The 13,895-nt window shown below is 34.5% G+C and overlaps 1 protein-coding gene across 1 annotated transcript; it reads right to left on the bottom strand.

Annotated features, from left to right (window-relative positions):
• Positions 1 to 1,001: 1,001 nt before the first annotated feature.
• Positions 1,002 to 13,717, bottom strand: soat1 (sterol O-acyltransferase 1). The gene is made up of 16 exons (XM_048209318.1): positions 13,560 to 13,717; positions 12,753 to 12,883; positions 11,227 to 11,285; positions 9,065 to 9,210; positions 8,813 to 8,872; positions 8,440 to 8,547; positions 7,170 to 7,452; positions 6,907 to 6,985; positions 6,735 to 6,816; positions 4,390 to 4,435; positions 4,140 to 4,269; positions 3,901 to 3,998; positions 3,605 to 3,703; positions 2,881 to 3,016; positions 2,463 to 2,608; positions 1,002 to 2,374 (listed from the first exon to the last, which is right to left on the bottom strand). The coding sequence occupies exons 2-16, from the start codon at positions 12,874 to 12,876 to the stop codon at positions 2,297 to 2,299; spliced, it is 1,674 nt and encodes a 557-aa protein (XP_048065275.1). The 5' UTR covers positions 12,877 to 12,883; positions 13,560 to 13,717; the 3' UTR covers positions 1,002 to 2,296.
• Between the last annotated feature and the right edge of the window lie 178 nt (positions 13,718 to 13,895).

Genomic DNA, 13,895 nt, shown 5'->3' with positions numbered 1-13,895 from the left:
ATAATACGTTTTGCTTTCAATTAATACCAAACACAGTAGCCTATTGTTTATCAATCTGTAATTTGTAAAATAATAGCCTATGATTTGGAGCCAAACTATTTTATGTATTTGGAGTAGTGCTGTCAATCAATTTAAAAAAAAGTAACTAACTAATCGTAATTTTTTTCTGTAATTAATCGCGATTAATCGCACATAACATTAAATTATTAACATTATATAGCTATTTTAAACGCCTATTGTAATAATTTTACATTTTATCTCCAAATTAATGTAGAAACAACATAGACAGTAGCCTATATTTTAATAATTGTTTAATGGCATCTTTTTTTCTTTAATAAGGCCAGTGTTATTACTGATGTCTGTATAAAATTGATTTTTTTCTCAATTTTAGCTATTAATTATAGGCGTAAATTTTACCATTTATTAGGCTTTAAAAATATAACAACTTTTAATTTAAGTGAACTTAAAACAATCTTCACCCATTATAATAAATGTCACATTCACCTGTGCCTTTCATCAGAGCTAAATTTTTTCCTATTGGCCAAGCCAGACCGGTTAAGATTATTACTTGCCCTGTTAAAACGCACAAAAAGTGCTTTGCTTTAAGATTTCCAGGTCTAACAGGTAGGATATATACAGAAACTGAATAAAGTTATTAAATACTTCACAGTCTTTACTGCATAAATTATAAATTAAATATAAATGAATCCTTATTAAAGCTGCAAATGTTATTCAGTCAAGAGCAGAATGTCTTTTGTTCATTTAAGATTTCATTCAACTCATTTAACTTGTGCTTGCAAGGATACTCGACAAAACTGGCATTTTGGCACTTTTTTGTGTGTGTTTTTGTCAATGCAAGCACTGTCTGAAGAGGCTTTCTGTGCGCACGAGTTGTATGTGTCACACAGACAGAAGATTCATCCACCTTTACTATTTATGTAGTCAAGCCACACGAAAACATACCTGTTAGACACAATACAAACATGGCTCAATACAAAACGTACACTGAAACTGTTTATTTGTCCATTACAGAACATGCTGGGACAGCCTATGAACTGAACATTTCACAAAATAAATTATGATGAAAATTAGTTTAAAAATATGGCATCTGTTTTAATTATTCCAAAACATTGATCACGTTTTTTGTCAAGAAAATTACAGTCATCGACTATTCTGGAAAATACAAATCATTTACATGACAGGTGTGGAAAAAATCTAAAATGCTTTGTAGTCCTAACATTCAACTCTCCGCCACCACCTGCTGGTCATCACAGTTATTGCAGGTAATTTTTTATAAATATACTCAATAATAGAGAGACACTTGATTTTTTGCACTGATAAATGACATTCAAAATGTCGTAGTTTTTAAAATAAATCCTGGTAGTGTATCTAACAATAATTAATAACTAATAAAGGGATTGTGCTTGAAAACCATTTGTAATAGCACAATGATCACATGAGTGCAGCCAGCTGCAACACCTCAACACTTCAAACATCTGACACCCTATCTTGTGATAAATAAATGATTTCTAAATCATGGCTTTTAAATTAGTATCCAATTAGTTCAGCTCTAGGAACAAAAAAAAAAAAAAAAAGTCTAAATATCCAGAACTCTTAGTCCAGGCTACCAGTCTAACTCTTAAAAACGAAATAAAGTAAAGTAAATAAAATTGGCAGAATGGAGAACTTCCCCATTTTAATTTTAGTCATTTTAATTAAAACTCTAGGAATGAAAGGTAAGAAGTAAACAATTGTGTTTCACAGCAGTATGGCACATAAATTAAATCCACTGGGGTTTCAGAATTCACAACCCCGCTTGTAAACATTCTAGAATTTTGTGAGGTCCAGGCAAAACTGGTCAAAATGTGCCACATCTATACTCTTCGAGTTCATGGCCTCTCCACTACTAGAATAACACCACAATATCAAACACTATCTAAGAAATGGCAGTACACAAAACACATTTATAATCTGATATCAACATTATGACATCACAAAGGCTTCTAAAAATAGATTGTCGAAAGCGAACTAGACTGTTACTTAGAAATCTGATTTTGCACATTATAGATATTCTACATTCTGTTACAGATGTTATCATAAATATTAAGATTTCAACAAATAAAATATCCAAGGCCTCTTTGTAAAACATTATCTTCATGATTATAAAATAAGATTGTCACTTTTCACTTTGTTTGGTCATAGTGCAATACATATAGAATGCTAAAAAAGTTCCAGAACAAGTTGTGCTTCCTTCATCCAGTATGAATCGCATTCATCTGGCAGCTGGAGGTGTGGCTTAGTGAGCGAACACAGCAGTGTTAGTCTGTGGATAACAAGTCCAAGATCGAGGCTTCAGCAAGTCTATGAAAGAGGGCTGAGGAAACAAAAGGGAGACCAACTATATATGAATATATACGTGATCACAGATGAATATATACACCGAGCACCAGCACTTTGTTTACCTCTTCAATGGAGCAGTAGTGCCGAGCGTACCACTCCTGAGAATACAGGCAGATGAGAACCCCCTGTCCCAAGAACAGCGCAGTCCACATGATCACGTTCCAGATCGGCCCTTTTCTTCGGTCATGAAGAACGAAGTTAAACGCCACTAAGAGAAATATGAGTGGATTACATATATTTAGGCTCTGTCATGGAAAAATGGAGTCATTTTAACTGAAGCTTAAACCAATTTCTAGGTGGTTATCTGGCACCCCAGCCTGGCCAAGCTGGTTAAATTGGTCTGTCTGAATGGTTTTTGGTAGACCAGCTGCTGACCAACTAAACACCAGCTTGGGCAGCTTAAACCTGCTAAGACTATCAGGGTTTTTTTTTCTTCAGCAGGGATATTTGCCATGCTCATGTAGTAAATGAGGTTCTTACTTCCGAAGCACATGAAGAGGCAGAACAGGACGGGATAGAAGAAGCCAAAGCAGATGGCCAGGACATACTCGTGCACCACAGCAGACACGGTAAAAACAACTAACATGGCCGCCGCACGGAATCGCTTCTGTGTCATCTGTAGAAGTGGATGATCAAACTTGGTTTGGCTTGATGCACATTTGGTCAAATTTTCAAATAAATTCCTGAGTCCATTCAAATAAGACAAAAACAGATTTTTTTAAATAAAATACAGTACAATACAGGGCCATCATCAAAGGGGGCCAACCAATGAATTTCCATGACTTTTCCAGTCATTTGTAATTACTGGATGATTTTTTTAGACAGTGCACTGTCTATATATAGCCAATTAAATACAATTATATAATTATATTATAATATAAATATTTAAAAGAAAAATATTTCTTTCTTAATGAAAATTAATTATAATAGATTATAATAAATAAAATTAAATACATTAATAAATAATTAAAATAAAATGAATCAAAATAAATGAAATAAAATTATTAAATACATTAAAAGAAATAAAATAAATTAAAATTAAATTAAAATAAATTAAAAATAATTAAATAAAATGCATTAAAATAAATACAATTTATTACAATAAAACTAATTAATTAAAATTAATTAAATTTAGGATAGATAGATAGATAGATAGACAGATAGACAGACAGACTACAGAACACATTTTCAACTGATGACTTACCCAAAGGAAGTCCCTGTAGACATAATAATAAAGCCAGTCGTGTACTACAACATTCCATGTGCGGTAATAGTTAGCAAATGAAGTGGAGTTCCACCAGTCCTAGAGAAAAAGAACATTATTCAAAGAACGAATTGCATAATGGGAACATTTAAAAAAAAGATATATACAGATCTTATCATGTGGAACATATAAAAATAACTCTACAAAAAAGTCTATAAGATACAAGTGTCTATATTTGTGAAATTAAATATAGGGCACATGGGACCCTTTCTCGAGTCTGTTGGTGCTCTCCGTACCTTATAAAACATTCTGTCTCCAAATCGCAGCATTTCAGCAAATGCGTTAAGCCAGCAATGAAGAAAGGCAAAGAACGCCAAGAAAAGCACCAGCACCCCTACAGATATAGGACAATATCATCATCACACAAACTGCATTTCTTTGTGTGTACTCGTTATTACAATACTTATCTACACATCTTATCAATATAAAGGAATGAGAAGATGTGCTATAATTAAATAAAGCGCTGACATGATACCTGGCAGTATAGAGTTGAAGACACACAACACCATGGCCCTCAGGTCAAAGAGCTGCATACTGATACTGCGAAACTGAGGGATACACAGCCGCACAAATATGTAATACGCATAAAACAAACACCCCAGCACCTGGAACGACACAGAAAAAAAAAAAATGAATTCAAGATCTCAACATTACATTCACAAAGTCTTGAAATAAATGTTTATAAAAAAAAAAATCACAACATAAACAAATACTCAAGAACCCACCTGCAAAAACTTCGTAGCCACATAACCCCACCGAATACAAGGATTTCTACAAAGTAATATAAGTGCTCATAGTCAGCGTGAAATCAACTGAAAAAAAACTGACCAAACATACTCTCTTAACATACAGTGCTCAGCGTAAATGAGTTCACCCCCTTTGAAAAATAACATTTTAAACAATATCTCAATGAACAAAAACAATTTCCAAAATGTTGACAGGACTAAGTTTTATATAACATCTGTTTAACTTATAACATGAAAGTAAGGTTAATAATATAACTTAGATTACACATTTTTCAGTTTTACTCAAATTAGGGTGATGCACAAATGAGTACACCCCACAACAAAAACTACTACATCTTGTACTTTGTATGGCCTCCATGATTTTTAATGACAGCACCAAGTCTTCTAGGCATGGAATGAACAAGGTGGCGACATTTTGCAACATCTATCTTTTTCCATTCTTCAAGAATGACCTCTTTTAGCGACTGGATGCTGGATGGAGAGTGATGCTCAACTTGTCTCTTCAGAATTCCCCATAGGTGTTCGATTGGGTTCAGATCAGGCGCCACTGAATCACTTTCACCCTGTTCTTCAGAAATCCAACAGTGGCCTTAGATGTGTGTTTAAGATCATTGTCATGTTGGAATGGTGCATGACGTCCAAGGGCACGGAGTGATGGTAGCATCTTCTCTTTCAGTATAGAGTAGCATTTCATGATGCCATGAATTCATGATGCCATCAATGAAATGCAGCTCCCCGAAACCAGCAGCACTCATGCAGCCCAGAGCATGTGAGCGGAGTGGAGCGGTGAGAATCTCCGCTCATCGCTCACGGAACTGTTCACCCCTCCGCTCCCCCGCTCAAAGCTACATCAGGCCGCTCCGCTCATTATCGCTCAGCGCTCAACGCAGTTTGCTTCGCGCTCCACTCAAATCGCCCCCCGCTCGCTCCAAAAAAGATTCCAAAAGGAACCTTTACTTACTGAAACAATGTCTCCACATTCGTTTTCTTGTACCACATTGTCACTGTTAGTTAGTTTTTTAATAGTACACCTGTATGATTTCTCATTTTCTTCTTTGAAGTACTTTTTGAACTCCATTATTGAGCCGAGTTTTGAATGAAAATAGTCTGTTGATGACAGTAAAAGACAGATGGATTCTGGGTCAGGCTTGACTGAGCATGCTTCAGACTCATGGTGAGCGGAGCGAAATTGGAGTGGGAAATAGAGCGACGCTCCGTCCTTTTAAAAATGCCGCTCTGCGCTCAGTCTAAGACCCGCCCGCTCGCGCTCCCCGCTCGCTCCCGCTCCACTCCGCTCACATGCTCAGCCCCACATAAGGACACTGCCACCACCATGTTTCACTGTAGGCAGCATGCATTTTTCTTTGTATTCCTCACCTTTGCAATGCCATACAGTTTTGAAGCCATCAGTTCCAAAAACATTAATCTTGGTCTCATCACTCCAGAATATAGAGTCCCAGTACTCTTCATCTTTGTCAGCATGGGCCCTGTGCCTTTTTTGTGCCTGGGCTTTAGGAGAGGCTTCTTTTGTGGACGGCACCCAAGCATGCCACCCATGCATGCCATTCCTCTGCAGTGTACGCCATATTGTGTCACGGGAAATAGTCACCCCAGTTTGGCTTTCTACTTCTTTAGATAACTGCAGTGAACTTGCATGCTGATTTTCTTCAACCCTTCTCATCAGAAGAGGCTCCTGTCGAGGTGTTAACTTCCGTGGACGACTGGACGTCTCTGTGAGATGGTTGCAGTTCCATCTTTTTTTAAATTTTTGTACCACTTTTGCTACAGTATTCTGACTGATTAGTAAAGTTTTGCTGATCTTCTTGTAGCCTTCACCTTTCTGGTGTAAAGAAATTATTTTCTTTCTCAGGTCTTGTGACATTTCTCTTCCATGTGGTGCCATTGCTGACAGCATGAAATGGGAAGGGGTTTTAACACCCTTTTATAGTCAACTGTCTGCTGGACACCTGTGTGATGAATAATTAGACTCACCTGTGGTTGAATTCTTGTTAAATTAGACATTTGTAGTCTAAAATTTAGCTTTGCTCCAGAGACTTTCAGTGGGGTGAACTCATTTTTGCATCACCCTAATTTGAGTAAATCTGAAAATTTTGTTTTCTAAGTTATATTATTAACCTTACTTTCATGTTATAAGTTAAACAGATGTCATATAAAACTTAGTCTGGTCAACATTTTGTAAATTGTTTTTGTGTTCATTTAAATATTGTTTAAAATGTTACTTTTCAAAGGGGGTAAAAATTTTTTTTTTTTATGAATTTTTAAATTATAATTATTTTCTTCCCTAAAACCAATAGCAGTCTTACCGTGGATAATTGTCTCTGTATATTAGAGTGGGTGCAAAGAGAAAGTAAATGTACTGGGTGAATTGAGGTACAGCTACTGAATCTGAAAGAAAAAAACAAAAGAAAAAGACAAAATAAACCAGATGTTTCTTTTATTTATTTATTTCAACCAACATCTATGTAAAGATCTTACTTGTTTTGTTTCGTTCTAAGGATCGTACTCTCGGCACATTTTCCCTGATGAAAGAGTGAGCCTTCATCATCAGCCGCACCTGTTTACAACAAAAACAACAGCAACAATTAGATTCAGCAGTAAAATTAAAACAAACCTTTCATTCCAACTCTACCTTCATACATTATTAGATTTCTGACTGGCAACACATTCAAATAAACACACGAATGCAGAAAATAATGGAGTGATATAAAAATAACCCTGTTGCTATGGTTACAGAGTACCTGTTCTAGAATAAGTATGAAGCATGAAGCAGGAGGAAGGCCGTTCTTCAGCACCACATATGTGGGTAGGAAACCCAAACACAGCCCCTGGTACAGCAGCAAGAGAGAACCGGCCAGCACTGTCCATAAGGCCCGATAGTTTGACGTGGGGTAGACGCTGGCCCAGACACTGAGCAGTACATATGGAACCACAAGGGAGGACAGGAACATACACATCCACGTGACAACCACTAGGGGGAACTGGCCAAACGCGTACACCAACAGGTCAAACTCAAGCACCAGTCTAGAGAGAGAGAGTGCAAGAAAGAAAGATTTTTGCACTTTACACAAATTAGTGCATCTCCTTCTACTGTCTGACTTTACTGCAAAGAATGACAGACAGATAGATATAGCGATAAATAGGTAGAGCGACAATGATACAGCGACAGAACAATAGATAGAGTGACAGATAGAGCGATAGAAAGACCGATAGAACAACAGAACGGCAGATCGAGTGACAGAACGACAGAATGAGAGATAGAGACAGAATGATAGAATGATAGAGAGAGCGACAAAATGAAAGAGTGACAGAACGACAGAATGAGATATAGACAGAATGATAGATAGAGAGCTAAAGAACAATAGATAGATAGAGCGATAAATATACAGCCAGTCAGAGCAATAAATAGAGCGATAAATAGGTAGTGCGACAGAACAATAGACGGAGCGACAGAATAGATAGAGTGACAGAACGATAGACAGTGACAGAACGACAAAACGATAGATAGATAGATAGATAGATAGATAGATAGATAGACTAAATGAATATGGAAAAATACACATGGGAATAAATAAACAAAAATAAATGAATGCAAAAATAAATAAATATAGAAATACATAAAAAAACAAGTGAAAGAATAAATCAAGTTTAAAAAGAATAAAAGTAAATTAAAAATAAATACAGAAAAGAATAAATAAAGGGAAAAGTCATGTATTTCTTTATTTTCTTATTACATCCATCCATCTATTTTTAATATGTTTGGGCCTCTATAAGCAGGAGTATATATCGAATAGTTCCAGAGCTCATTTTTATTCATCTAGAAGACTTTGCAAACATTGTGCTAGTGAAGACAAAATATTTCTCTTCAAAACTAAAAAAAACAAAACAAAAGCATTATGAATTTATGAAACCAACCACACTGTTGGCAAGGTCAGAACTGTAACATTTCAAACAAGGTTGCTGTCTCAAAAACTGTATTGATGTGTGTTAATGAATAGTGAGTGGCCTAACCTGCCCTCATCGATGAAGTCCACGACGAGCGTGCTGAAGATGAAGAGGATGAGGAGGGCGATGAACATGTGATAGATGGTGCGGATGTGGTTCACCTCAAACAGATCACTGCAAAAAAATAGTTTAATAAGCACTATTACTGAACAAAAATACATTTGCAGTATTAATGGCCACACTGCTTTCCTGATTAAACACTAAATACATGAAAAAAAAACAGTAAAGTTATTTTACATTTCATATATTGTGATATAATAAACAGGTTTATTTAGGTCAACTAATCAAATGAAAGCCATATCTTGGAAACAAGACAGAAGCAAATCTCAGATTACATGCATATCAGTGCAAGATCTCAGAAAATACACTCATGACTCACTCTAACAGGGATCGACGAATCACAAACTGCTTGCTTGGGCCCTGGGAAGGTTGTGTATGCCTACAAGTGTAGAAAAGAAATGAAAAGGTGAAAAAGATATGAGATAAAAGCACTGATGTGCTGATTTAACAAGAACATGAAATGCAGTGATTTCAAGCTGATTTGCAGTTGAATGACAGCAAATGAGAACAATGAAGTGTACTAGCCAGCCATGGCACTCATTGTAATTCGGTTTGTGCATGATTTCAGTACCTGAGTTTGCTTTTCTCCTTATCTGAGAGAGACTGAAAGACTGTGCTCACATGGGAGGAACCCAGACTGGCAGACTCCTCTATCAGGCTGTCCATGAACTCATTCACTTGAGTGTCAAACTGCTTCATCAGGTCTGCCTTCAAATGCTGAAAAACAGTAAAAACAAAACGGCTAGTCTCTTATATATCTTAGAAGAGTCTTATGAACAAGAACAGAAGGTTTGCAGAAGATCTTATGAAGCGCAACACATCATATCCAGAAGATATCAGTAATTCAGCCGGAGAATCCGGTCTCATGTGATAACTCGAGCTGTCATGGTCATTTTGTTTTGACTGTGGCTGCTCTTAAAGGAGACAAATGAAGGTCTTGTTTGTCTAAGAAACCTTTAAGGAAACTAAACTTGATCTCACAGACAAAAAACAAGGAGATTGAACTGTTGACGCAATACATCGGAGGTCTGTAATTCAAATTAATTTTAAAGTTTAATCCTTTAGCTGTACTTTTAATAAAAGGTGTCTATTGTATTAAAGTGTACTGAAAATAGATGTCACACACAAGGAAATCATATTTTCTCACCATGTTGATGAATAACCTCACTGTCCCTGCCTGACAACCACATCCTTCCCTATTCTATTTACACTTGCTGTAACCTTTACAAGCACTTATTTCAAGCAGTGGAAAACATGAAAACAACAGCTGATCCTAATAAACAAAGCAAATGATTATTTTGCTTAAAATGAATATTTAGTCTGAAAAGTTTGCATTCATTCTTCATTTGTTAGTTGATCATTTTTGTCTGAATCTATTCAGTTCAATAATTCAATACATTAGTACAAAAAAATGGAAGAAAAAAAGCAAAAATACAAAATAATACAAAAAATGCAATTCAGACAATGACTTGAGAAATGTAAAACTTATTGTGTATTCATTTACAATACCTTTAGATATTTTTGTCGAATTTTAAAATATACATAAAACAAATAAATAATAAGACTAAAAAAAGTAGATAATTTATGTTTTATATTTATTGTTATACATTTATGTTTTATATATATATATATATATATATATATATATATATATATATATATATATATATATATATTCTTATAGATGTAAGTTATCTATAAGATAATTTACATTTATGTTATATATATATATATATATATATATATATATATATATATATATATATATGTATATATATTTATTAATTAGATTTATAACTATATATATATATATATATATATATATATATATAAAATTCTAATTAAATAAATATTAATATTACATTAATAATATTACATATATTAATCTTATTATTAATAATTAATGTATGTATAATATATAGTTTATATATATATATATATATATAACATAAATTATCATATATATATATATATATATATATATATATATATATATATATATATATATATATATGATCATTTACATTTATGTTTTATATATATATATATATATATATATATATATATATATATATATATACACACACACACACACACACACACACACACACACCTTTTATGTTTTTGCGGAATTTAAAATATATTTATTTATTATATATAAAATATAATATAAAATACAATATATTTATTTATTTATTTCAAATGGTATAAACATTTTTCAGAAGTGTATGAAACCAAACATTCCACATTCACATGGCATGTAATCATAAGTAAATAGTTTATCCTTTTCATCATCTCAAACGAACATTTGTCATTGAACCACTAGCAGAAATACTCTACTAAACTTTTTAAAAATTAACTGTGCTTGATAGAGCAAAACTTCCTGCCTGACAAAGAGCTTGATAAACAAGAGCAAAGCAGAACAAATATATGGAACTGCTAAACTAAATCACAAAAACTTGGTCAGTTTTACACTGATCAAAATCATAGGTATAAGCATTGCATTTAAATCATTGAAAGGATTTAGTCAAACCAAAGGTCACACTTGAACATTTAGGATCTGATAGTCTATGACGTAATATGTGATAATACAGATAATCAGTGATAATACCGACAGTCTGCAACAATACAGTGATAAAGTACAAGTTTCACACTGTTGCTCTCATGGTTTTGATATCTGATTTGTTTAAAGACAAGAAAGGGTACTGAAAGCCACTGAGCTTGATATCTTACCTCAGCCTTCTTCTTGAGCTGTAGTTTTGTGCTGATAATGTGCTCCACTTCCACTGTTCCTGAAATGAGACATCAATACAGATCCCTCATGAATGCCCACATCTACATACATATGGACATAGGTCATTCTGTGGTACTTGTGGGCACCATATCCTGGTTACCATACCACTAATCTTTAACCAATCCAACATAATGCAAACAGAACACCTGCATCCGTTAGAGAGCAAACAGAAGAAACGGTGATTCATAAAAAGATAGTGCATTAACGTACACAGACAATGACATCACAAAATTGCTCTAAAAAGCACTGAAAACTCACTTTATATTGGTAAGATGCGATTAAATGTCTTCAAAAAATAAAATCCACACAAACAGCTACTTCATTAGTCAGTAGGAAACAGGTTTTACCCAAATAAAAAAACATTTAGCTCTCGGATTTCATCAAAAATATCTTAATTTGTGTTCCGAAGATGAATGAAGATCTTACGGGTTTGTAACGACATGAGGGCGAGTAATTAATTTTTGTGTGAGCTAACCCTTTAATAGTGAGTGTAGAACCTGATGACTTTTGACTGTTACAAAAAGCACCAAAGTTTACCCCATTGAAAACACTGATTGTTCAACATTATTTTACCTTAATAAAATGCTTATATGATAATAATTAAAAAAAAAACACCACAAACTCAATTGCTACACTGTGAAGCATCTTATGAAATGTGCTACGCTGTATCTTGACAGTGCGGTTGCACAATGAAACACTACTCTAGCATTTTCAGTCATCATGTCAGAGTTAATGGGAATGACTGCATCATTGATAACAGTACTGGGCAGGACATGGCAATTTCTCAATCAGGTCACACGGCAAATCACATGGCAGTCTGTGCAGAATCCCCAGACTTAAGCTTGATGGTTTCACTAACGTAACATGAATGTGTGTCATGGCTATTGTTTCCTCATTTTGCTTTAATCCACATATGATTACACTGCTCAGTCAAGACCTTCACTAAGTACAGCAGACAAAAATTATAAACAAATCATACCACAGCACTTTTATAGCTATTATGGAGTTATATTAGAACTGTATAATGTCCTGCTATTATTGCAAATTAAAGCCTTTCACTCTGGAACAGAAAATTAGAATTTAATTAAGATCACACTCATTTTCTAGCACATAAAAAAAATTATAGTTTTTTCTTCACTGAAAACCAACCTGACCAGATCAACGGAAATAAATCTCTTATCAAGCCCTGTAAATGAATAATGTCAAAGACCTGTAATGACAGCTGACAGTGTCATACAAATGATGGGTTGTACAGTTTGAACAAGCATAGAACGTAAATAGTTACAACACTAGATCAAACATGTTGAAACTGATGCCAATAGGTGAGAGTTGAATGACCTATATTAGAACTAACAAAAGAGAAACTCTGTCTTTTCATCAGAATCTTAATGTGACTGTTTTGCCTCTGCTCCATTTGAATAGTGAGGATCAGGTCAACATTTTTTGTTTTGTGTTTAAGTCTCACCATTACTGGGGCAGGGCACCTCTCTTGTGGCTCTTTCAGGTCCTGTCCCATCCTGGTCTGAGGACGGAGCAACCTTATGGGACCCCCTGCGACTGCGTGGGGCGCCGGCACCCTCATTCACCATCCTGAGGCTGAAAATCCAACACAAACTAGCAGCATCAACAAAGTGATCCTTATGCATTGTTTAACAGGCATATAATTGAATTCATTGAAATAAATGACACATCTTGATTACATCAATTAGATTTTTTTTTTTTTTTTTTAAACATTCTGACTTGTCATCATTACATATGACAACAACAAAAACAACTCTAACAGGTGAGATGAGATATTTTTATTAGTTTACTATTAAAAGGAACTAAGAAATAAGTTAGAATGTCTAATGAAGTTACATGTAAAACTATAACTGGTATCAGCATAACTAGTACACATACATTAATAGTCAGATTAAGTGAATTATTGATATTTGAACCACAGATTACCATAAAAGTAACTAGTCACTAATGGAATAAGTACAGTACTAGTAGCCTATCTAATTATAATTACTAGTTAAATTATTTAAAAATGACAAAGATAGTCACTAATGGAATACTTGTACTGTAACTGAATTAAGTGTCAGTGTTAAGTGTTGTATTTTACAAAATTAGACAGCTATGTTGATGCTATTCTGTCATCTTTTGAGGGGGTTTACCGCGATACTTGATTCGGTAATTGTAAACAGAAGACGTTCAATAACCAGGTAATGTTTGATGTCTGTTATATTGGCTCCGTAAACGAAAGACAGAAAACAACATTTAGATCACTTACTTGTTCTTTTTTCCAAAATACACACGTCCTTAATAATCAATTCGGCTTATGAGGACAAACTCCGTGTGATTGAACGAAATCAGTTTGACAGGAAAGCAACATCAGGCCTTTTGAAATCTATTGAAACAGGAGATCGTCCTCTACCGGGGGCGGAGTCTGTACTGAAGCGCCATCTGATTGGTCAAACTGTTTCGATCTTAAAGGTGCAGTAACACTACCAATATGTTACAGCGTTGCCTAGTTTATGCCATGACTGGTTATCTCACTTTTCTCAAATATGTAATGTGGGATGAATAGATGTATCCCACGAAGAACATGCCTTGGTCATATTCATTA

Source organism: Megalobrama amblycephala, linkage group LG12, assembly GCF_018812025.1.
Source record: "Megalobrama amblycephala isolate DHTTF-2021 linkage group LG12, ASM1881202v1, whole genome shotgun sequence".
In the NCBI taxonomy this organism is placed as follows: domain Eukaryota; kingdom Metazoa; phylum Chordata; class Actinopteri; order Cypriniformes; family Xenocyprididae; genus Megalobrama; species Megalobrama amblycephala.
The sequence above is the reverse complement of the archived record's forward strand: the minus strand, read 5'-3'. Positions and strand labels throughout refer to the sequence as shown.